We start from the raw sequence: 26,018 nt of genomic DNA on the forward strand, positions 1-26,018 counted from the left end.
GAGGAGAAGGAGGAGAAGGAGGAGAAGGAGGAGAAGGAGAAGGAGAAGGAGAAGGAGAAGGAGAAGGAGAAGGAGAAGGAGAAGGAGAAGGAGAAGAGAGGAGAGATCAAGCTGTTTCATCAACTCAGGGCTGACCTACAGGACCACCCAGCCAGAGAGGGCACCGCTCCAGGCCCTGGGGTCCTTACTTCAGTATGCCATGCAGCAAGGTCCTGGTTAGCCAACTTAACACAGCCAAGCCATGAAAGGATCGCCTCAACTGAGGGACTACCAAGACCAGACTGGCCTATGGGTCTGTGGAGGACTGTCTTGATGGATCAGTAATGTAGGAGGGCCCAGCCCACTGTGGGCGGCACCATCCCCATGAACAGGCAATGGTCCTGGGTTATATAAGAAAGCTCGCTAAGCAAGAGCCTGTGTGCAAACCAGCAAGCAGCATCCTTCAGGTTTTTAAGTTCCTGTCCTGACTTCCCTCAGCGACGGACCGTAAGGCATAACCTGAAATAAACCCTTTTCTCCTCTATGCTGTGTTTGGTCAGTGTTTTATCACAACAACAGAAATCAAACTACAACAGTCACCATGTTAAAGCCTGCCATCCTGTGTGTTTTCCAGGGCTCAGACACTCATCGAAGGATTCCTTCCCTTTCCCCAATGCCTCTCCATAGCCGGGCTCTGGGATGAAACTTCTCTCACTGGGTAAACCGGTTACCAACCCCTCAGCCAGCTTCCTCCACTTGCATGGATCCACTGCTGAACTGTAGATCTCAGAAGATGTTTGAAGTATGTATGGAACGGTGCCCATAGCAGATACCTGCTGAGCCCCTCCTAGGAGTCAGGCTCTGCGAATGAGCCAGCCTTACTCTCTTAATGACCCTAAGAGGTTCGAGCTTTGCCCCCATCTGAAGAGATAAAAAAAAAAAAAATGGATGCACAAGATGGTCAAGTTGAAGGTCACACATCAGGCAGGATGCTGCCCCAGAGATGCCGACTGCTGAACCCCTGGTTGCCAGCACTATGCATTTGAATGGCAAACGTGATATAGCATTGCAGATGTGACCTGTTTAAATACTTTAGGTGGTAAGCACTAGTTGCAGTCATCACGGGGTCTTTATGACAAACACAGGCAGGAGGGTCTGAGGCTCCTGACTGGTCATTGCTCGCTGACAGTCAGCGCCTGAGCTCAAGAGTGTGAGACAGCACTGCAGAAAGAGGAAAAACCTAGAAGCCCGTCTCACTCCCTAGAGCCTCCAGAAAGGAGCGAAGCCCTGCAGATACCTTGATTTTCTCTCAGCGGGGGCCTCCCGAGCTGTAAAATGATAGATGTGCACTCCGCAAAGCTAGTGTGCCCCTGGCTGGGATCTTGGTGGCACCTGGAGTTACCCAAGGGACAGCACTGATGGAGGACAGAGCTGGCCTGAGCCCCATGGGTACCCCTTCCAGGTTCGGGAGCCCCTCTGTGGCAGTCTCTCGGCAGGAGGAACTCAGTTGCACTCTGGTCCACTCTCCTGCCTCTGGAATGGAGGACTTCCTGTTAGTTACAGCACTTGACCCTCCCTTGACAACAAGCATGCTGTTGCTCACCACCCATGGTACTGGATGGAAATCAAACCAGGCAGGCCCTGTTAAGTTCCAGGAGAGTGCCACACAGGAAGGGAAAGGAAGTGGTGTCATCTTGTGTGTGCACATATGTGTGAAGGTATGCATGTGCATGTAGACCACGGGGACAATCTTGGGCGCCATTCCTTGGGAACCTCCACCTTTTCTTTCGGAGAAGGAATCTCCCTGGCCTGGAGCTTGCCAAGTGGGTTAGGCTGGCTAACCAGAGAGCTCCAGGGATCCGCCTGTCTCTGCCTCCTTAGTGCAGACACTGCAACTGTGTGCCACCAGGCCTGGTCTGTTTACATGGATTCTGGAGATAAGCTCTGGTCCCCGTGCTTGCAAGGCAAGTTCTTGACTGAGCCACCTCTGCAGCCTTTGTGTGTCTTTTAAAGAGCAAACAGCACCAGGCCACGAATGCATGACAGCAGAGCCCTGTCCACGACACACAACAAAAATGGGACATTACTCCTCTAGTGGGGCTGAGCAGGAGGGCTTCCTGGAGGAGGCATGTAAGTCCCAGTGACACAGCCTTCTTTCTATGTTAAAGCCAGGATTTTTCTACTCTGGGTGGACCACTGACAACTCCTCAGAGTGGGAAAAGGCCTTCTCTCCAGAGAGTGGCTGTACGGACGGCTGATGTGGACACCCACAAGGATGTGGCTTGAGAGATGAGCACAAACCTGAACGTTAAGACAAGGGGGTTCTGGAACTCTGTCCCCAGATCTGGAGATGAGCTGGGGTGAACCAGACTCCTTCCGTCCTCTTTCTGAGGTCCTCTTTGGCACCTCAGAAGCTTCACCGGCTTCCTCAGCTTTAGGGATCGCTCCAACACTAGTCTTTGTGTCTGATGAGAGACATCTCTCCCCACCTAGTCCAAGCCCCTGGCCTTCAGGCCCCCTCCCTAAGACTCCCAAGGAGCCCAGCACGGGCCAATAGCAGACTCGGGGGTCACCGAAACTCTCAGCCAGGACGCATCTGTTTGTGCTGCTTGCTAGCTTCAGGCCAACATCAGGTTGGTCCTTTGTGTGGGCAGAGGCTAAGGCCAGCTCTATAGCCCTGTGCACAGCAAAATGTCTTCAATCCTGCCATGTCATTGTCCCCAACACCCACTCCCAGCCTCACAATTAAAATGCCACTAGAGACTGGGTGTGCAACCATGGAGACTGCATATGCAACCACAGAGACTGTGTGTGCAACCATGGATACTGCCTGTGCAACCACGAGACTGCCTGTGCAACCACGGAGACTGTCTGTGCAACCACAGAGACTGCCTGTGCAACCATGGAGACTGTGCAACCACAGAGACTGCCTGTGCAACCATAGAGACTGTCTGTGCAACCACAGAGACTGCCTGTGCAACCACAGAGACTGCCTGTGCAACCACGGAGACTGTCTGTGCAACCACAGAGACTGCCTGTGTAACCACGGAGACTGAGTGTGCAAACATGGAGACTGTCTGTGCAACCACGGAGACTGAGTGTGCAAACATGGAGACTGCCTGACACTTGGGCTACTAAGTCTCCCAAAGAGAAGGGAATTAAACATGGGTAGGTACTGTCATGGTTTCTGCTGTTCAATGAACATGTACACACACACACACACACACACACACACACACACACACACACACTTAATTTGATTGCCCATTTGAATCTGGTAGAGAAACGTGGGAGGGTTTTGTGAGCAGCCCCTGGGCACTGAAGAACACAAACTGATTCTTGGCATGAACACTAGGTCTCTGAATGTGACTGCACAGGAATTCGGAGTTCCGTTAGTTTCTTTTATTTAATCGTGGCAGGAACACATTCTGCAGAATTATGACAAAAATACATAGGAACGAATCAATTCTGCATGCCCGTATTTACTTTTCCAGCCATTTCCCAGGGACACACTACAAGCTCAGGACCAGGACCAGAGCCAAACAGTGGTGGCACTTGCATGTCACACCAGGATCCCTAAATTGTCACAGGAGACCAGGATGCGTTCTTGCCCCTCTTTAAGTTTCTTTGCTCAGCCTCCAAAGGCTGTCACATACAACCCTACACATGTAGAGACCTAGTGGGTATTTGAATGGATGTGGAAATTTAAACACAGTGAAATTTTACCATGAGTCCAGACTTCACGCTGAGCCAGGCACATCGACCCACAACCTCCTGATACTCCAGACGGGAGGCTGGAGGATGCTCTGAGTCCAGGGTCAAGCTGAGAGAGAGTAAAGCCCTCAGCAAAAAGCTAGAAACCTAACAGGGCTGCTGTGTGTCGCAGGGAGTGGCACTCACATCTCTAATCCCAGCATCTGGAAGGCAGGTGGATATCTATGAATCCGAGGCCAGCCTAGTTACCTGAGTTCCTGTCTCAAGAAGAACTGTACTGTGGTTGCTAATGGGCACAGGCTCGGTCCAATGGGGGGGGGGGCACTGATGGAATCTTATAGAAATAGGTAGCCATAATGATTGTGCAGCCTTAGAAATACACTTAAAAAAATCACTGAATCATATACTTTAAAATAAGTTGTATGGGCTGGAGAGATGGCTCAGCAATTAAGAGTGAATAGTGTCCTTGCAAAGAACCTGCGTTCACACTGGGGAACACACAACCAGCTGCAACTGCAGCTCCACGAGGATCTGACACCCACAAGCACTTACCCCCATACAGCAGACACACATGCACTCTCACGCACACACACTCTCTCACAAACACAATCACACACATATTCACAATACACACATATGCACACTCACACATACACACTCACACATACATACACAATCACAACACAATCTCTCACACATACACACACTCACACACACATACATACATACAATCACACACACTCACACACACATACTCACAACATACACTCACAACACACAAATACACACATACACATACTCACACACATACACATATTCACACACACACATACACATGAAAGAGAACAAGGAACTGAGAGATGGAGATAGAAACAGAGAATTTAAGAAATAACAAAGCAAACGCTCAGTGTCGTGTGGCATGTGAGGCCGACAACATCCTCCCAGGAGTCAGTGGACGGCTTGCAGATCCCTGGGTTTTCAGCTGGTGATTCTGCTCTAGGAAGCCCTGAGCATCTTTTAAATAAACTTCCTGGGTGGCACAGAGGTGACCCTTACATCCTGATAGGTGGAACAACGAAATGCAGGTTCCCAGGTAGGGCCTAGGGTACTGCAGTTTCTACAAAATCCTAGTGATACTGGAAGGCCTGGTGCTCCATCACACTGAGGGACTGGGAGGACTGTGAGCTGGGCTTCCAAAGACCACAAATCTCAGCCCCTCGTCCACTAGGTGGCGCTGTCGGGGGCGATCCGTCCATTCCCCAGGTAAAGGAGAACTGTGGCAGCCAGGGAGCCCAAGGTAGGGCCTCACAGAGCTGATCACTTCCCTGGGGCGGCTGCCCTGGGGGAGGCAGGCAGGCAGCTCAGGGCCCTCCCGGCTGGTCTTACCAGACAAAGCCAGAAGCTCACGGCTTCAGAGCTACTCCTTCAGTGCACCTCATGCTGAGCTGAGGACCCCAGTGTCCCACTGTCTTCCTCATCTGCCTACTTCCCAGCCTCTCATCTGCCTAGCAAGTCACAGGCGGTGCCTCTGGAGAGCCAAGGGACCCGGGCTGGGCTGCATCTCTGGAGATTCCTGTGGCTGCCAAACAGCACTGGGTTGGTTAGATACCTGGAGAAGCAGCCCTGAGTGAGGTGGAGGATGCTTTCAAGGTGGCCACACCCCTGTGGCAGGCTGGAGACCAGCTCGCAGCACTAAGGAAACCGGTTCCCTCCTGCTTCAGCTCTGTTCCTTCTACAAAGATGTGACCACACTCTGGAGGCGATGACAACTTCGTATCTGACTTATCACTCTTAGGGGGCTCTCTGCAGGGGACTTGCCCATTCAGAGTGGGGGTGGAGGTGGTTGGGAAGGGCTTCCGGAGCTCTGTCCAGCCTGTCCACTATACCCACAACTAGTACCAAGCAGCGTTTGGAGCTCAGCAACATGACAGAGATTAAAGATGGCACTCCTGGCCCTTGGGGTGGGCTCAGTGGGTTAGGGTGCTTGCTGAGAAGCCTGATGGCCTGAGTTCGATCCCCCAATCCACATGATTGAAAGAAAACTGATTTCTGCCTTCTGACCTCCATGTACACACCATGATCTGTACATGCTTCCCCCAACAACACAAGTAAATAAATAACTGATACACAAATAAATAAATACATAAAATAATACAAATTTTTAAACAACAACGGAAAGCCCAAATCAACTAACCAAAGGACAATGAGCACGGCCTACAAGCATGCCCTCATCTAGGTCACCGATGGCCATGGAAGTGGCCTCACAGGTCTCCACAGTAAGGTGCACGTGCCTCTGCCTTGGTGGACTGCACCACCCGTCTCTGGGCCTCCATCTTCTGGCCCCTTCTCTGATATCAAGAGGTGATTGGGCCAGTGAGTTGGCTCAGTGTCAAAGGTACATGCTGTCAAGCGTGCTCACCCTGGAACCCACAAGGCAAAAGGTGACAACTGAGTCCTGCAGCTTGCCCTCTGACCCCCCACACTCCCCATGCACATAAAAACACAATAAGCACGTAATAGATCTTAAAACTGCGATCCAGAGAAGGCGGTGCCCTTCAGGTGCTGCCTGAACCAGGACCCCGAAGCTGGCTTGGCACTGCGTTTCCCGCTGCTCCATTCCAACAGCTCTGTCAGCAGGCAGGAAGCATTTTTAGGCCACGGTTTATGTAATTGGACGCTAACCAGAGTTCTTTGAGAAGCTCTCAAACTGCAAACATTTGTCAACACCTAGTTCAGAAGCAAGCACTGCCTCCTTCGAAAGAGGCCCACATGAGAAAAAACTAGGGACTTAAAAAAAAAAAAATCCCAAGGAATGGCTTTTCCTAGGCCGAGTCTCTGCAAGGGCAGTAGAGGGCTCAGGGGTGGCGATGGGTGGGGACATTTGGAGCCACCAGAGACAGGGGAATGCTAGGGAAATCATTTCTTCTGAACCCCAGCTCCTTGGCTTCAAGGCTATTTTTCCTCCTGAAGAAGCAGAGGAGATGTGAGGGCTTCTCAAAGTTCCCTACAACCGAAGAACCCTTAGGGATCCTTCTCAAAGTTCCCTACACCCGAAGAACCCTTAGGGATCCTGTGAAAATGCAGGCGCTGACTCAGCGTGTCTAGGGTGGAGGTCAGGGCTCTAATTTTCTAACCGTCCACTCATGATTTCTCACTATGCTGCTTGTCCCAGGAGGAGTGAGGGGACCTCACACCACCCTGGCCTGAGTTCAGCACCTGTGCGCACCCCAGGACAGATGCAGACATGAAGGATTAAGAGCAAAGGATATGAATGTACCAGAATCTTCACGGCTGCTCTGCGCACCGGGTGGAAGGGGCTGAGGACGTACAAGGCATTGGTGGCACTGAACCGGAAGATGGTTTTGCCCTTATTCAGCACAATGAAGGTCTGTGGACAGAGAGAACTGTTAGGTCTGGAGACGGTTGTCATCTAGGAGCCCTCAAGCCGTGGCTGCGGGGTGAGGAGGGACCTCCCTTCGCTGTGGACACCCGTGCCTGCGCCATGAGTGGAAGGTGGAGTCTGGGTGATGTCAGGTGGATTTATATTTAGTTCAGTTGCAGAATTACCCTCTCAACAAGGGACCTTTCAGCTGGGCAGGGTGGCACATGCCTATAACGCCAGCCCCGGGAGGCTGAGGCAAGAAGATAGTTCCGTGCCAGCTGCTTCCACAGCAGACGCCTGTAAGGCCCAGGGAGGCCTCTCCCCTCCCCCTCTCCCACCCTGTATAGAACTGTGACAGAGGGTCCTGCTCACAGCTCGGGCAGCAGAGACTTATGGGTGAGGAAGGAGAGCTAAAGAGCCATCCATGGCTTTCCCTGGGACCTTGCCTGCCTAAGGTCAAAGGTCAGCCCCCGAATGGCACACACAGCCTGGGCTTTGAGGATCTCCCTTCCTTTCTAGAAGATATGCCTGTCTGGCATCATGGGGCAGGGGAGCTGTGAGATCTCAAGGCTGCAGAGCGGAAGCCAGAGGCCAAGGGAGCCAGCACAGCAGAGGCATGGCAGCTACAGGCTATGAGATCACCCATCTTCACGGGCTGAGGGGATGGGACAAAGTCCTATTTAACCTTGGCTGCTGGGACACGGTGAGCAGAAAGGCCAGAACTAGGAGTTCCATGGAGTGCCAGCCTGTGAGCCTGTGAGGCCTCAGGTGGTGTAGCTAGGGACGGCAAGGGAAATAGAATGGAAGCCAGGGCACCGGGAAGACATCAAGCATTCCCAGGTATATAGAGACAGAAAAAGAGATGGTGTCCTTGGTGACCTGTGCTGGGTGGGGGCGGGGTCTCTGGTCTCATCTGAGTCCTGCCTAGTCCTTTCTGTTCCCCTCCGTGACCTAGACTCACCCTCAGCTGCGTCCCTAACCCTAATCCCATTCTGTCAGCTCCAAGCAAGCATGACCTGAGCCTACCCACTCACTCACCCACTCACTCACTCACTCACCCACTCAGTCACTCACCCACCACTCACTCACAGCTCAGACTCACATCCCACTCTGACCCTACTTCAGGCACCTGAGCCTGGGAGAAGTTCTGGAGCCTCAGCTTATGAGCAGGGCCCAGGTCAGCTCTCCTGCTATCTGTCTGTGTAGGTGGAGTGTGTGTGTGTGTGTGTGTGTGTGTGTGTGTGTCCCTTCGCACCCACAGCTGACCACACATGCACCTATGCATATGCACATACACACAGACAGGCACACTCAGGCTCTTAGTCTCCTAAACATTGTCCTCAACCACCGTGACAGACCGACCGACAGACCCATGCTACCCAGGCCCCTACACTGATGTACCTTCTCTCCAGTCCCACTGGTGTTGCTCTGCACTCAGCGTGGAGCTGGCCACAGGAACTCCCGAGGCCACCCTGGTCTCTTTTACCTAGCCTTCCCTCAGATCCCAGCCTGTCCTCCTGCTGCGACCCCCAGTCACGCCCAGAAGTGGACAGTTGTGTGAGCAGCCTGACCCTCTGTAGGGGATCTATGTGCCTGTCACGTCATGGGTGCAGAGAAACAACACAACGCCCCCTTCCCTCTCTCCAGGCAACAAGGGCAGCACACGGCTTCCCCACACTCCATGCCTTAGCAGCCACGCCCTCTTCACCCCTCAGCCTTCCCGTGACCTCTGTGGTTCAGGGAAGGCCATAAGGCCCAGGAGACTTCTACTGTGTCTCAGCTTCAGCCAGCTGGCTCAGAGGATGCTGCCTGGCTAATTCTCTGAGCTGCCAGAGGCACAGGAGGTGCACATGCTGCCTTGAGTTAGGAGGGGGACCGCTCAGGGCTTCATTCCAAGCGCCCACGCGTCTAGGGACAGGAAGGAATCCCCTAGAGGTATATACCAGAGAACAGAAGAAGGCAACATTTCAGTGGTTCTCCCACCCCCATGTTAGGGGATCAAACGGAGTGATTTATGTCTGTACCCCAGAACTCCAAAATTAAGGTGACTGGAATACAGATTAATGGTGAATCACTCCCCCAAAGCCCAGGGGAGCCGGACCCACACAGAACTCCACAGGAGCAGAGCTCCATCTGTCTGCTGCCTTCCCAGGAGCGACCCAAAAGGGTGAGGAGGGTGCTGAGGGGGCGGCAGTCACCTTCTGGGTACTATAGAAAGGGTCCAGGTCTTCCAGGGGCTCCCCAATGAGCTCTCGGGGTGGGTTGCCATAGAGATCTGGCAGCTTTTTGGAGGCCTGTAGGTCCAACTGGGGCCGGGGAGCCTCCTCCTCTGGCAGGCCCTCACGGCTCTCCTGTGAGGTGGCCGAACCTCGGGCTTGTTTTTCAGCCATGCGCTTCTCGATGGCCGCCAGTGACTCCCGGGTGAACCTACGGAAGCTGCTGGTGCCCCGAGGTAACAGGAAGTTTGCCATCTTCTCATCCTGCTTCTGGGGGCACAGGCTCTCCTCAGGCTGCCTGGACAGAAGCTGGAAGACAAAGACAGGGTGTGATGGGGTGCCATGGCCAGAGGGCAGGATAGTCAGCCAGCTAGGCCAGTGTCAGGGAAAGACACAATTTGCAAAAGTGTACAGCCCGCCCCTCCCAACCCCCATTGCCAATCACTGCACAGGCGCATATGATTGACAGCGGCTGGGGTAAACGCTGATGCTCTCCTCCACTGAGGTGTGTGTGTGTGTGTGTGTGTGTGTGTGTGTGTGTGTGTGTAGGGTCTGTGAAATGACCCTCCACTCCTGCCGCAGTGTGTATGTGTATGTGTAAACATCAGTGATCAAGAGACAGTGTGTCCTCATGAAGGGGTTACCCTGCCCACCCCACACCAAAGTAAAAACACTTGAACTGACCCCCTTTAAGACATTTCCACCACCACCGGCTCCCTGGCCTCCAGAGGACAGGGATGGGAAGAGATGCTCTTTTTAACCCAGACCCAGACAGAAGGGCCTTTCCCTAATTAAAAGGTGAAGCATGCACATGTCAGGATTTGGCCCTGCACGGGACAGGGTCCTAGCTCTCCACTCTAGGGAACATTCCCAGCCTGAGTGGTGTCCAGTGCCCCCACAATCCCCATGCCCTCACACAAGAGGTGCAAATCAAACCTGAGGCATAGAGGCAGCAACTGGAGGCAGCATTTGCCGCCAAGGGATCCAGGGTTTTCAGCAATGGCCGGCTGGACAGGAACACAAGAATTAGCATCCAGATGTTGGCATCTGGTGTGCCCAACTGTGCAGACCGCCTGCTGAGGATCTCATAGGAATCCCCTGGGTACAGTGCCGTCCCTAGCTAGACTGATTCTAAAGTCAGGAAATGTGACAGGTGGGTCTCTGGCTCATCCCACTGTCCCCTCTTCTCCCATAAAAGGGGACAAACAAGCGCAAACCCCAAGGGTTTTTTTTTTTTTTTTTTTTTAGCACCGGAAGGCGCTGACCACTGGTGAAGCAGACTTCCAACAGGCACATGTGTGTGACGTCAAACAGGGAGAATGTGGCCCCTGGTGGCCTCAAAAGATTCAGAACCTGGTGCAAACACACTCTGTCTATGACAGCAAGGCAGAAGAATGCATTTCTGTCGGGCTCACCAAAACAGGATGTGGCCAGAGGGCTCCTGACTATGACACCAAGCCAGGAGGCTGCACCGCTAATTACCACATCAAACCCGGGAATGGCTGGGCACCGGCTCAAGAGGGCAGACTGGACACCTGCTGGAGATGTCTGCCAGGGACACAGTCCCTTCCTGTCAGCCAAGGGCTTTGCCCTGAGCTCACTCCACGGGGCATGTCATTAGTGACCCCTATAAGCTTCTGTGACATCCATAGCCAGCACATGGCCAACAAGGACCCTGACTCAGGGTGCCCGAGCACCACAGATGACAGGTAAAGGACGAACAACACACACAGCCTCAAAGGCTCCAGGGCTGCCGAGCCTGATGACCCAAGTTCAATCCTTGAATCCCCACAAGTTTTGACCTCCACATGGTTGTCATGGTGGTACGTGCACACCCGTGAGGTGGGTGGGTCAGGGAGAACACATGAGAATGTAAATAAATGAAAAAGCACAGAGAGGACACCTCTAGGGACTGGGGAGATGGCTCGGTTGGTACAGTGTTTGCCATCAGAGTGTGAAGGTCTCAGTTGGAAAGTGCCTGCCCGTGATTCAAGTGTGGGGAAACAGAGGCAGGAAGATCCCTGGGGTCTGCTTGCTGGACTATCATCCTAGCTCCCGGTCCTAGTGAGAAATCCTGTCTCAGAAAACAAGTTGGACAGCTCCCGACGAATGATGCTGCTGCAAGCTGACCTTTGGCCTCCATATGGCTGGGACATATGTATGTGTCTCTGCACTGGGACACACACAAGACATGAGCATATAGTGTGTATGGTGGGTGTGTGTGTGGTATGTGTGTATGGTGCATATGTGTGTATATGGTATATGTATGATGTGTGTGCATGTGTGTATGGGTGTGCATGCTGGTGTGTGTGTGGTTTGTATGTGCATGTGTGGTATGTGTGTGTGTACATGGTGTATGAGCATGTATGATGTGTATGTATATGGTATGTGTGGTATGTGTGTATGTGTATATGTGTGTATATGGTATATGAATGTATATGGTGTGTGTGCATGTGTATGGGCTGCATGCTGGTATGTGTGGTTTGTGTGTGCATGTGTGATGTGTGTGTACTTGTGTGTGTATGATGTGTGTGTGTATATGGTGTGTGACTGTGTATGGTATGTGTGTATGATGGGTGTGCATGCTGGTGTGGTTTGTATGTGTGTATGGTATGTGTGGTGTGTGTGGTGTGTGTGCGCATGTGTATGGTGTGTATGTGTCTATGTGTATGGTGTGTGTGTGTGTGTGTGTGTGTGTGCGCGCGCGCGTGTGTATCTCTGGGCCAGCACAGTACGAAATGAATGCCGTAGAACCAGAAAGACCAAGATTCCCTTTCCACCCTCCCCATCCTTCTGCAGCTTCTTATTTGATTCACATGAACTTAAAGGACCATCTTTGTTAAAAATAGCAGGTGAGAGTAGGTCCCCACTTCATGAGAGCCTTTCCCCGCCTAGCCTCACCTCTGACTGGGCAGAAGGCGTCTATCTGCAGAGCTTATCAGCAAACATGGATGGTGATTTTCCTCCCCTATCTGAGGAGAATTTGGGCCATTTTTAAACTTTCTTTGCACCTTCCCTCATTGCTTGAATCTGCTATGACGAGCTTGCAAAGCAATGCAGCCATCACTCATCTCATGTAAGAAACAAGGAGCCCAGCTCGAGGATAGCGGGGCAACCCTCTCCATGGTGAGCAATTGCTCCTTCTGTAAACGGGGAAGCCACCCCTTAGCTCAGGATGATTTGCTAAAAATAGTGTTCTCCGCCGGATCAGGGTATCCATCTGTGTCCATACGCCTGCAAGGGTTCTGGAGACACGTGGAAGCCCAGGGATGCGCGCACTGGTAGAGTGTGTGTGTACAGGCGTGCACCCGCACATGCATCTGCCTCAGGAAAGACGTGTTTGTAATTTCTATTGAATTAGGGGATTCGTGCAAATGGATGCCAGGGCGTGCACAGGTGGGTGAATTTTCACCCACTGAGCATCTGTGCTAAGAAGCACATCTTCACCTTCGTGTGCCCCTCCAGAAGACAACATTGAGGGAGCCTCTCATTCCCCTGGTGAGTTTGGCCTCTTTATAGAGCTTGCAGGTTCTTGGAGAGACAGAGAGATGATTTGGGGGAGAGGGGATGGCAGTATTTCCTTATCTGTAAAGGTGTCGTGAACTGTAACTCCGTGCCGCAGAGACTCCACATCCCTGTTCCATATGGTGGCTGTATGCACCTCAGTTGCTACTGCTGTCCCCAACTTCAATGTTATAACGCTTCCAGTTCCTGCGTGATCCTATTAGAGAGGCCCACACACTATTGAAATTTGTTTTTTTTTTTTTTAAGTCTACCAACAGCTTTATTCAATACAATTGATTTCCATTTTAATGCTATGTCTTAAAAACAGATGCTGAGATCTCAATGGATAGAGGACCCCAAGATTCTGGCTCAGTCGCTGTGCCTGGGGTCCATCTTCCTTTGCTGTGGGTAGGAGGGTCCTCCAAGTCATCCTGGGATCCACTGTGGTGGGTGGCAGCCTCTCTCTGGCTCACTGGGCTTTGGGGACATCCCTGGGCAGGGCTGGAGATCAGCTCTGTTGAGTCTTAAAGAGAGAAAGGTAGCCTGGGGAGCCCAGCCGCCCCTACCCTTGACCTTGGCAGATTCTGAGTCCTGCTGGGTTCCAGAGAGAGAGCCAGGGAACCTCAGGAACTGCCTAAGGTTAAAGGACAGAGTCAAAGCATTGCCACACCCTCTCGCCCCTCCACCCCAATCTGGCCAAGGTTGGGTCCTGAAGGCAGGTTAGCACTCACACCCTGGGAGCCCCTGGCATCAGAGGCCTGTCTGAAACTAGATTCCAGATGAAGCTTCGCTGCCTCCCAGCCGCCACAGCCTCAAGTTCCAAAGTAAACCGGCCAAGAGTGGCCTTTGTGTTCTGGGCTACTCGCGGTGGGCGGGCGGGCAGGATCGGCTTTCTCTCTTGTTCTTCTGCCTGCACCTGGCTCTGGCCCCGCCCTCCCTTCGGCAGCTCAGAGCCCACACCCTACTATGCCCGGTATAGCCCTGCTGCAGGATTACAGGCTGTCAGGACGAGGTGAGCCCCAGAGTGGTCTGAGTGTACTGAGGGTGTGGGGGCATCCATGGCCGGGGAAGGCAGGACGAAGACACAGCAGAGCCTGTCTACGCATCAACTCCTGAGGCTGGGAGGCTGTGGCTGGTTTGGTTTTAAGATGGCAGTCCCCACTGCACAGCAGGACAGGTGGGCATGCCACTCGGCCACTCCCTTGCTCCAACCCAGCCTCCCCTCTGTTGGCATATCAGCCCCAGTCCTCCAGCTGCCCCTTCTGCCTGGGGCAGTCTCCCCCATCCTGGCAACCCCCTAACCCCTCAGGAGTCTACTCCATCCAAACTCCATCCCTCTACCTCAGGTCACTGGAACACGTCTCCCTAAGTCCAACGACTCTGGAGTTAGCAGGAGCAAATGGTTTGGCCTCCTCTCAACTAGTTTGTTCATACTGGTGCCTGTTCTGGCCATAAGCCCCGCACCTTTATCCAATGTTTCCACCTCCATTCCCAATATCGCAGCCCTGGACATGCTCCTAACCCCTTCTTGGGATCGCTGCTGTGATGGGTTAATATTGTCAACCTGACAGCGTTTAGAATCACCCAGATGAGTCTCTGAGCACAGTCGTGAGGGATTTTCTACAGTGTTAACTGAGGCGGGGAGACCCACCCTGAAAGCTGGTGGCATCACCCCTGGGGATAAAGTTCTAGACTAAAGGGAGAAAGGCAAGCTGAACACCCGTGGGGAACACCCGGAGCCTCCCCCCAGCACCCTCCCCCCACCCCGAGCTCCCGCCCCGCCCCTCTCTGCTTCCTGACTGCGGACGCAAGGTGACCAGTGGCCTCTTGCTTCTGTAATCATGCCTTCCCCTCTGAAATGAGCTGTATCCTGTGAACTGTGAGCCAAAATAATCCCTTCCTTCCTTCCATTGCTTCTCTACGCATCATCACAACAGCAAACACATTAACCACGACAATGGCCACGCCCCCGCGCAGCCACAGTCCTCTCTTTCCACCCCAGTCTGTAACAGACATTAGGAGCATGACCTGTGTCCAGTATGACGTCCCTTTCTCTTCACACTTCCAACCTGGCCCTTTCTCCTTCTAGACTTTGCTGGTCACTCAGTCTCTGGGGATAAATCTGTCTTGCCTACTTGACCCGGATGTCTCAGCTTAGGCCAGGGCAGGAATTCTGCCCTAAACGTCCCGACTTTAAGATGGAGATACTGTGGGGGAATCAACGCTGTGCATGGGTCTTCCTGAGCCTTCAACCTAGCAACCTAGAATACAGCTGCAGGCAATGTCCTCAGGGTTAGGAGACCAATGTCAGGTTGCTTTATGGATCCTGGTTTGCATGGGACTTGGCTGGCTTTACCAGCGAACTCTCAGGATGCCCGACCACAGGGAGGGCGGGGGGCGGGGGGGAGACAGCTCCAGGTTCCAGCTCTGTGCAGCCCCTCCCTGCCGACTTCAAGCCCAGAGCCTGAAGGCAGGCTCACTCCAGCCTCCTGCCTGAGTCATGTCTGGCATTTTGGTCGTTGTGGAATCTGAGTCTTGAGAACCCAGCATGCAAAGCATATTCTTTGCCATGTAAATTTATGCGCAGCCCTCTGTGAAAGTGGCTCCCGGGCTTCCCAGGAAATCTCTGCCTGCTTCCTCTGTTTGGCACTCGCTTTTTCCTGCTTCCCAGTGCCATGACCTCTGGCTGGGTGACCCACCACCCTGGCAGCCATCTTACCTACCCAGGTTCACCTTTCCTGGCCCTGGCATTCCCCTGATGTCTTCCCCTAGGTGCTAAAGAAGAGGTCTATGGAAATGTGCCTGTAACCTCAGAGCAGGAACTTAGGCCCCAGACAGGGAGGGCGGGACACTGTGGCTCACTGACATGTCACCATCCAGACCCTTGTCTTCCACGGGTCGTCATCAACCTTCCATTGGGTTGGCGGTGCAGGCCAAGCGGGATGTGACAGCCCCCACCCGAGACTTGTGGCCCATGTGTGCACCAGGCAACTCGGTGTCTTCCTTTAGCAGAACATATTAATGAATACCTCCACTCACTCATTTCAATAATTGATTCAGTGAACACACATTTGGCACCCAGTGTATGCATGGTCTTACAATGGTTTCAAAGGGAACGTTTCTTCTCCAGACCATGGTTCTCAAATCAACTGCTGGCGATCAGATGGGAAAAGGACCCCGTCAGCACAGACTCCACGCTAAAACAAAAGGACGTTTTCCTCTCCGGACTTGCTGAGACTGGTAATGAGGAAATGACCCTGTTCAGAGAGCCTCCCGCATATCCATCTCGGCCTCTTCCATAGCTCCTCTCCCCCCATTTCCTTCTTAGAGATTTCCTGTTCTTATATGGGATGAGGAAGTGGTTAGGGCTGTGGGTTGGAAGCCAGCCCGTGCAGGTGAACCTGGGCCTTGGCACTTGCCTGCCACATGTCCTAGGGTGAATTAATCTCTGTTTCTCTATGGGTCAAGTGGCGGGGAGAAACTGTTCCTGGAGACCAGGTGTGGTCTCTTGGGAGCAGTGGCAAGCAGATGTCTGTGAGTTTGAGGCCAGCCTGGTTTACATATGGAGTTCTAGGACAGCCAGAACTACATAGTGATTTAGTGAGACCATTATCTCAAAAAAAATCAAGATGGGGTGGGGGAGGGAGAGAGGGAACTAGAGGGAGAGGGGTGGGGAGGAGGAGAGAGAACACTCCCATTCGGAGGGTTGTTCTGCAGTAAGTATGCTGCTGTTCCTGTCCCAGGTCTTAGCCACAATACAAATGCAGTGGTCACTAGCTACTGTTGTCCTTGTGGTCTTTGCTGTCACTACCATGTGTCATTTAATCCCGAAGAGCCATAAAAATTACATCATTAGGCCATTTGTCCTGTGAACATGAGCGCGCAGTTACACAAACCTATAGGATGCAAATTAGTCACTATCAATTAGTCACTATGGTTACTTTCTTTCCATACTAAGCATTTACTCCCCATAACACAACAGCCCCCTGCTCAGAACACCCCTGAACTCCACTCCACGTAGCCTTAGCATAGTCTGATGAGCTGGCACTCACCGACGGTGTGTCACCTGAGCAGGACCACACTCTAAAATTACAATAAAAACACAGCACAGGAAGTAAACAAAGCAGGGCCGCAGAGCTGGCTCAGGGGTTGAAGCATGTTCTGTTCTTACACCAGACCCAGGTTTGGTTCCCAGCACCCATGTAGGGTAGCTCACAACCGCCTCTAACTCCAACGTTAGGAGATTTGGTGACACCCTCTTCTGGTCTCCATGGGCTCCTGCATACGTGAACACAATCTCACACAGGCTCATACCCATACAAATAAATGATAAAAAAGTGAACAACACACAAGCTGATAACATAGTTGCTGACTGTTGCCGAGTATCACAGACTACTCGTAATTGTTACACAACAAGTGACTACGTTGTTGTTCACAGAGACCCTCAGATCCTTCCACACCAGACCACCCTGCCTGTCTCTCTCCTGTTCAGTCCCTGGTACACCTGAATACTTACATCACCTGACAGAGAACTCATTCCTACATACACCTCCCCACCCCAGCATTTCTCTCAAGCTCTCAGAGCAGAGCAGAATGAACTGGATGGGTGAAGGGACAAATGCTGTCTAATCAAGAAGCCACACCTTGACTCTGGCTCCTTCCAGGGGGGAGTATCAAGAGGTCATGGGGGGTGCCATGCCAGAGTTTCTCATGTTCTTTATGAGCCTGTCATTGTGCATGTGTGTGTGTGCGCGCGCATGCGCGTGTGTGCGTGTTGCATGTTCGTGTGAGAGTGCACATGCTCAGCAGTGTCTGCAAGTGCTGTTTGGAGCATGGTATTTTAGCCTTGCGACAATCCCACGAAGGGAGGGGGGTATTATCCTTGCTTCCGAGGTGCGACATCTGATACTCGGACATTAGAAAGCTCCTAACCACTGCACTATCTGTCTCCTTCACCTTTGGCCAGGACTAAGAGAAAGGACATCAGTGGAACTGAGTGTGTAGAGGGCCGATTCACCCCAGGAGGCTGGGTGGATGTGCCTAAGGAGACTTGGCCGGTTTCTGCCTGTGCTCAGCGTTGGCACTTCCCCTGACAGAAGTGACTCTCTGGCAATTTTCCTCTTGGTTCTGGCACTGCCCAACAGTCACTCACTCGCCGTGTGTGGCTCTAAGGGCTGAGGACAGGGCTACAGTGGACAGACCCTGTGTGTGACCCATGGCGCAGGCTTAGCAGGTAAAGAATGCTGACCCATCAGTTAATCCTTTCTAATGGTGATTACCGTTAAATGCATATTTAATTTGATAAAATACTGGGTCAAAAGACACATGTTAAAATAACTTCTGGTTTCTTTTTACTTTACAAAAAAAATGTAACTACTAGAGACCCCCCCACCCCCCCAAGATCTGTGGCTGGCACCAGGGATCCTGTCCAGTTCGGTTGCAGATCAATACTTAGCAAAGTGAATCTACTATGGCCCCATCTGCTTTGGCATCAGGCCCCTGGAGGTGGGGCCGGAGCCACAGAAGCGATCGAAAAAGACTTGTATTGGTAGACCAGAAAGTAGCCACCAGGTTTCTGGCAATGGTTATGGGTGGGTGGCCACCGAAGCTAAAGCCACAGGTGGGCATGATGGGGGGAGGGAGGGGTCCACAGAGTGTTCACACCATCCCTCCCGCCCAGGCAATTATCTGTACAACCCCAGCTCTCTAGGGTAACTGCTCGGACAAAGGCTCCATGGGGGTGCCAGCTGGTGCCCCGGCCTCTGCATTCAGAGGTCCCTGTTCCCAGATCAAAGGCACATTGACACGTCCTTGCACCCGGGCCTCCGCTAACCTGCTCCCTGCTGGGTCGTTCCTTTGAGGCTGCAGCGAAGGCTTTAACCCTGTCTAGTCCAACCCCAAGGAGGAGCAGGGCAAGTTGGAACCGCTTCCCCCTCACCTCCTGAAATCTCGGGGAAGTCCTGCCCAATCACCCCCGTCCCTCCCGAGGAGAGCACGCCCACCCTAGCTTCTGGGGATGCCCTAATTTACACACATTTGCATCTCATTTATTCCAACACCCAGCTAATTCTGCTGACAGGAAAACCCTATCAGCGTTAGTTCTACAGAAGTGAATCCCCCAGGCAGGGATAGAACTGGGCTCTGTCCAGGGCCGGGAGCTGTGGTGGGGTCTGGCTCATCTGGTCCTACCTTGGATTCACCCACCTGCCAAAGACAAACCAGGAGTCCCTCTTCCAAACCTTGTCCTTTCCTCTCTCCCCTCCCCCACAGAAAGCACGGAGCAATGGTTCCTCCACTCTCTTGTACTGGCATGTGTCTAGATGTTTGGGGAACCACAGACTGCGCAGGATCCCCTACACACACACACACACACACACACACACACACACACACTGTGCAGTACCCTGCGAACCTAGTACCCTAGCACTCAGAGAAGGCCTTGCCCAGCCTTCTCTGAGACAGGGGTTATGTGCTTGCTATTCTCCAAGGACCCAGCACTGCCCAGCCCTGGCTCTCCAGGGCAGGGACTTGGCTAACCTAACACTCTGTGACCGCAAAGGGACAGGGTTAGAGGACTGGCTTAGTCACAAAGGGTCCATCTATCCCAGACTCTATCCCCCCATCTCTCTCTCTCTCTCTCTCTCTCTCTCTCTCTCTCTCTCTCTCTCTCNACACACACACACACACACACTGCCTGGCATGAGCTCCTGTAGACCCTCAAAGCGCACACTGTGAGAAGACAGCCACCAGCATCCTGACTGCCCAGTCCAGTGTCTTCCAATTCATCTTTCTGATACCTGAGCTGAAAAAACCTTCACAAGGCAACTGTGTACGGATGCTATGGCAACCGAGGCATTTATGGGGCACCTACTGTGTACATCGAAGGAGCTATTCATACCCCCAGGGAAACCTGAGAGTCTCTCCCTCTGGGGTGTCTAACTGCCCAGAGGGGGATGGACTAACCCACGGAGACACCGAATCTGTGCCACAAAGGCATCCAGGACATACTACAACCATATAATGCACTTAACACACTTCTCAACTGAAGTACAATTTAAACTCTAGAAACACACTCACCAAGTGTGTACAGTTAGGTGTGTACTGCCACCCAACTAAGACATTCTCATCCCCTCAGGTCCCTGCTTCTGACCCTTTCAGTCAGCTGCTTAATGCCTAGCACAGAGTCGTGGGGCCTCTTGGAGAGCATCACAAATGCATGTCATCTGCTTTAGGCAAGCTGCCTCTCACGTGTGGGTGAGTACACAGTAAACTACCTGTGCACTGCGGCTAGAAGTGACCCAAGTGGGCACAGATAAAGGCAAGGACGGGAAGGTGCCCCGTGTCTGCTCTCTCTGGGGATGGTAGGCGGTGGCGGCAGAGGCTCCTTGGGAAGGTTTTTTTTTTTTTTTTTTTCCCTCCTTGCCTTGGACAGATTCTGAAACGGAAGCTCAGCAATTATACATCTAATCGGCACTCGGGCTCCGTGAGCGAGTGGGGGCTTTCCCTGGGTTTCCAGTGCTGTTGGCAACTAGCTGTCTCTTTATTTAACTGGCAGTCTGTGCTGCATCCGATCCAAGTGCACTGTGGGGTGGGCGCTGGGTGCCTGGGCCACCTTCTGCTCAGGTCTCTGGCTGTGTGGGTAGGCCTCAGTCCCTCAACTTCCCACAATTCTGTGCCAACTGATGACCCCTGGGTGGGGCCTTGGCCGAGGAAGGAATAAGCTGGGCTTCCTAGCTTAGCTGGGTAGCCCAGGAGGTTGGTCTTAGTGGGTCAACAAGACTGGGTTCTAATGCCAGGCACAGGGACTGATTGTCGAGACTAGTTCCTCCCTTGGCAGGGTATGCTTGCTCTGAGATCAGCCCTCCCCACCCAGTCTGCCTCAGGTGCTGTCTACACACTGCTCTGGTGCCTAAGCTACCAGGCTGCCTCTGTCTGCCTTATAATCTCCTTGAAAACCACCTCCAATGCCAGGTCCTTTCAAGATTCCATCCCTGCCAGAGAGGCGTTTTCTACCTTCCCCATCCAAGATGAGCCTCCACTGTCCACAAAGTGACATCCAGGAACAAGGTCCCGACCAGCTAAGGCCTGCCTGGGTAGCCCTGAGACCCCAGGGTAGCCAGTGCTGTCCCTGGCTCCAGGGGTGTTAAGAGTAGCCATTGGTACTCAGTACACAGGGCTCTCTGCAGTGGGCAAGAGAAACACAGGGCCACACAAGACAGGCGCTGTAAGAACAGCTCCACCCCTGCCATCAGCAAATACCCCTTGGGGGACTCCACTTTCCACTGACTCCCTGGGAGATTTAATGAGACTGAAGAGAAGAGAAAGGCCTCGGGCCCAGAGCATAAACACCCTCTCCCGACTGAGCAACGCCAACTACAGGCCAGGAGAGCCAAGACCAGCCCTCCCTAGCCCTTCCCCAGTAGACTCCAGGCAGGCTTCCTGCTGTTCCACATTGACCAACTCCCCATAGGGAGTCTGGGCCTCCATTCTAAGCTTGTCTTCTATCTGTCCTGGACAGGTCTTTCTGGCCCACGGGTGATAGTGGCAGGCTCCAAGGTCCTCAGTACCCCTCAAGAGTAGAAGACAGACTGAGGACTGGATTAAAGAATCTATGTCAATGTCCCTGAGGTTGTACTGGGATGCCTATCCCCAAAGTTTGGGGGGTCCCAGGCCCCAGGAATTGACATAGGGTCTCTATAAATAGTGCCAGCACATATTGATCATCTTTAAAAGACACGGTATGTTCTGGGCCCACAGGAGAGGAGAGTCGTATCTAAAAATAGCTTCATTCCCAAGAACTGCTGCCAGCGCCAGCCCAAGGATAGTGGTGTAGGCACAGAGAAGGGGCAGTCCACTGAGGGGGCGGGGCTAGAACGGAGGCCTGCCTTCTCTCCATTCCCATCCCTAGCCCTCTGCTCCGGCCACAGACATCCTTGAGCTAGTTTCTGCCACAGGGCCTTTGCACAGACAGCTTTCTCTTTAGTAGGCTCTCCCTACATGTTTCTTGCTATTCAGGTACTCATCAGCTGCCTCCTTCAGAAGCTCCCCGTTGAGCTAGGCTACGCGGGACTCACTTTCCCTCACCAGGAATCCTGGTTCACCCTTCCACTGCATTTGCCACTACCTAAAATTATACTCTCCCTGTTTTGTGGTATATAGTCTCTCTCCCCACGACTATGCAAACTTCACAGCTGCTGTGCCTGTCTTGGATACTTAGAACCCTCCACGACACAAAGGAGATGCTGAATGCCCACTCTGTGCTGCCCACCCCACCTCCCAGGCTGGGATCTACCGCCTCTGAACTCGGTGTGTGATTAGCCTGGCCTGGCAGACTGCTATCAGATCCAGGCATTTCTACAGCTGCCCTGCCTCCTTCTGTGTCTTCTCTTCTCATTTCTCTCTGCCCCCCACCCCACCCCGTTTAGCTGTGGAACTTTGGTTCCAGCCTCTCTTGTCCAAATTCTGTCACCATGGACACCTGCTCTAGGCAAGCCCATCCTGCCTTTTGTCTCTAAATACAGTTTTGGGGATTCCCTTTTCTCCCCAGAGGAAGGACCCACTCAGCATTCAGAGGCGGGAATCAGTTCCCGCCATGACCTTCCTTTCAGAGGTCACCTCACCCTGGCCTCCCTGACTGGCCCAATGGGCAAACTGTGACATGTGCGCCTCTCAGGCGCAGTTTTGAGCCACAGACTTCTGGTCCTTTACTCGAGATGTTTTCTGTATGTCCTTGCCCATGATGCACCGCAGGACTGCCTGGTTGACAGTATCTACTCAGGTTCTCCCTAAAGCCAACATGGACCCACCGCTCACGGGCTCCCTCTCCCACCGTCAAACCCTTGAGAATGCTGTCTGTCTGTGCCCCCCAGATCATCTGCTCGTGCCTTAACCCACTCCAAGCCAGCTCCCATGCCCATTCACCAGAACCCATCCACGCAGGACACCACATCCCGTGGGCTCAGAGAGTGCCGTTTCTCTTGAAGGGGTCACTGGTGCCCTCGCTGCGGCTCAATCTAATGGGCACTTCTCTCTAAATTATTCATTCCTGTTCATCTGTCCATGAACAGTGCAGACGGTACCTTCTAAAAATCTCCCAGCAGAAGTGGGGGATTTCCCCTTGCGGGGGAGGGGCCCTTTCTGCCCCTGGTCGGTGCCACCTCCCTCCTGGCTTCCCTGTTGGCCAGGCTGTCTAGTGTCTCTGAGCATCTGGCTCCAGCCCCTAGCACCCATCAGAACCACCTGTCTTCTGCTTTCAGAAGGATACCGCCTGCTCCACCCCAGAGCTCCACGAGAGAATTAGCATGCCTGGGGGCGGAGCTTCAAGCAGATGTTTTTATGTAAAGCTTCCCCAGTGAGGTTCCGGTGGCCAGGCAGCCCTGGTTCCAATGCACAGCCCATGCTGCCCCTCTGCAGCATCTACCTCAGCCCCATCTCCTTCAGGTAGCTTCCTTCCCAGACCCTTCCTTCTAAGGCCCAATTGAAGTCAAATTGCTCACACCAAACTTGACCACCAGACTTCGCCCGCCCATGCCCCTCACTGTATACACAGGGTAAAGCGTGGGTAGCTCTGGGTGCCCTGAGAGGCATGGGTGGCACACTGGCAGGTTTCTCAGTGGAGGCCACCGCAGGGTGTCACCAGTGGCCTGCCTGGTGCACCCCCTCATCTGAAGGGCTTTCTAAGTCTGCACAGGCCCCATCTACAGCAGAGTCCAGCTACTTGGGAGATGCGTGCTGTGACCCAGCTGCTCTCCCTTCCCTGCCTTTAGCTTCATCGTCTGCAGAATGGTTGTGACTGAGGTCCCCACTGAGGGCTGATGTGGGACGCTCTGGGAGGTGAACCCTACGAAGCGCCTGGTGTGGTCTGGTCTGTGGAAGGCACTCAGTGCCTGTTAGTTATTTTTAGAACCATTACTGAGGATAAATTCCCAATTCACAAGAAGAGCTTGCAAACGCCCCCGTGATTGTGGCCTCCGCTTCTCCTCACAACATGGGACCCAATGGACCACTTGACTAACTGTTGGTTTATCCCTCTGTATTCTGTATGGATTGGTTGATGACTGAACTACACTAGCCTCACCAGGAAAACTCCTGTTCATGCTTCAAAACCCAGGCGGAAGGATATCTGGGCTAGAGCAACACTCTTGACTCTCTTAATCAAAACTGTGACCTCTTCTGTGTTTCCGAGGGGGACACCTCTGCCGTTCCACTCTTCCAAAACCTTTCTCAAGGACAGGGATGTGTCTCCCGTGAAAGGTACTGCGTTTTTCACTGCTGCGGGTTGCCCCTAGGAGTCTCTTCTTCGTGGATTGCCTGGGCACCAGCCTCCTCCACTCCCCCGTCCCCAGCTGTCTCTGGCGCTTCCCACTGTTCTTCCATGCTTGCTCTTCATGCCAAGTGAGTCAACCCTGGAATTCTTCCAGAGGAGCTCCGATGGCCACCACACACAAGGACTAGGCTCTCTAGAGGATGGCAGCTGTCTATGCGACACCAGGCTTTGAAAATGGGTTCTTAGCACCCGAGGGCCACTCTTCTCTCTATGTAGACCTTCTTTGGTCAGTTCTGGGCCAATCTGGCCCCCAAGAAATAGATTCCAAGGGGCTTTTACCCTGAGAGTTTTCCCCAGTCCAATGATTCTGTGTGACCTTGGATAAGTTCTTGACACCCCCCCCCCCGGGCCTCATTACAGGTGGTGGTAGTGAAAGTTTCAGAACCTTCAACATTCTAGCAAAGTCCTAGTGTCCCATGCTCCAGCTGTCTCTCGCTCCTGTGGCAGCAGCCTGTCCCACCTTCAGTTCACTCTCCCGTGTATTACCATCATTTCTGTGCATACAGCCAACTCAAAGTGGGAAGGGACAGGTAGAGAAGTGGAGGGGTGGTCGAGGGCTGGGCTGCTCCAACGACAGTGAATCTACAGAAGGTCTGGGGCTCATGGAGGTCCTGTTCTGTGTCTCTCTAGATGGTGCATGGGGGTCACAGCTGTAAGGGGCAGCTCAGGGTCCCAAGGGCACACTGATCCCACAGTCCCACTAGACTGAAGTCGCTAAGGAGACAAGAGCAAGAGTGAGTTCAATGGCTGATCGGTGTAAGCTGCCCTCCAACAGGTGTTTGGAAGGCCTGCCTACAGCCAGGCCGCATCCCGAGCATTTACTCGCATCATGAGCACCACGGCTGCCAGTCCCCACCATGTCACTGTCCCTACCAATACTCAGACAAAGCTAGGCACCTCCACTTCCTCTCAGGACACCTCCAAAGCCGATCAAATACCGCAGAGGTCCGGGACCTCCTCCCTCTCCTGTCCGGGTGCGCGAGTCTGTCCAGGTCAAAGCAAGGAGGGCAAAGAATTCTCCCGAATTCCCATGTCCAGAGACCTCTCCCCTCTCAGAGCGCACAGAGATAGGAGGAGATGCGACCGCTTCAAGGCGACAACAGGGCACCAAGATCTTGGCGTGGTGGGAGCTCCCAAAGACAAGGTACACTCGTAGATCTGACCCCCAATAGAACGCACAGATTCCTTCCTAGGGTGCAGAGAGCTCGTCTAACCGAGGGCATAGCCCCGGTGCCGGGTTCCTCCACCCCCGGGGCCCAGGGAAAAGGAGCGCTCGGCCTGCTCCCTAGCCCTGGTCAGTGCCCGCTCAGCCCTTTCACCCCCAGCTCTCAAGAGCCACATTCTCCGCGCGCCTTGTCGCTGCTCTGACCTTGGGGTCTCCGGCCTCGGGAATCCGGGTCCCAATCCCAGCCCCTTGGCGAGCCTGCGCCAGCGATGGTCCGGGAGCCCGGGCCGAATCTCCCCATCCCCCGGCCCTCGACAGCGCACGGGGAACCCGGAAGGAGAGGGGACCGGAGGAGACCCGCGGCGATCAGAGACGACCAGGGGAACCCTGGCCCGGGCCACCTGCGCCTCTCCCGCCCCTCCCCCCTCGGGGACAGTGGCTGCGGGGGCTGGGGACCCGGCCGGGCGGCTCCGGGCCATCGGGGAGGAAAGTTGGGCGGCGGCGGCGGACAGAGGGGCGCGGGGGGCTGCGGGACACGGAGGGTGATCGCTCACCTGCTGGTCCCCGGCCCGCGCCTAGGGGTGGGCGGCTGCAGCGCGGCGCGGGCTCGGTTCGGCGTAGGGCTTGGGGCAGCGGGCGCAGGCTCAGCGGCCCCGGGGGCGCGATCCCCGCATCCCACGGGCGCCGCCGCCGTCTCGGCTCCGCCGCTCCGCTCGGGCTCCCGGGCTCGGC

At 53.7% G+C, this 26,018-nt stretch overlaps 1 protein-coding gene across 5 annotated transcripts in view; it reads right to left on the reverse strand.

The window, feature by feature from the left end:
- Scn5a (sodium voltage-gated channel alpha subunit 5) overlaps positions 1 to 25,999 on the reverse strand; it is a 96,865-nt gene extending 70,866 nt beyond the window's left edge. For 3 of the 5 annotated variants that reach the window (XM_021205924.2, XM_029543844.1, XM_021205925.2), the window contains exons 1-3: positions 25,841 to 25,999; positions 9,274 to 9,600; positions 6,963 to 7,081 (exon numbers count right to left, since the gene is read on the reverse strand). In XM_021205924.2, coding sequence (XP_021061583.1) covers positions 6,963 to 7,081; positions 9,274 to 9,546 — 392 coding nt within the window. In that variant the 5' untranslated portion in view covers positions 9,547 to 9,600; positions 25,841 to 25,999. Of the gene's footprint in view, positions 1 to 6,962; positions 7,082 to 9,273; positions 9,601 to 25,490; positions 25,597 to 25,840 lie in introns of those variants that run through there. The other 2 variants (XM_021205926.2, XM_029543843.1) reach the window with 2 other exon arrangements.
- Between the last annotated feature and the right edge of the window lie 19 nt (positions 26,000 to 26,018).

Source organism: Mus pahari, chromosome 10 (genome assembly GCF_900095145.1).
Source record: "Mus pahari chromosome 10, PAHARI_EIJ_v1.1, whole genome shotgun sequence".
Classification (NCBI taxonomy): Eukaryota; Metazoa; Chordata; class Mammalia; order Rodentia; family Muridae; genus Mus; species Mus pahari.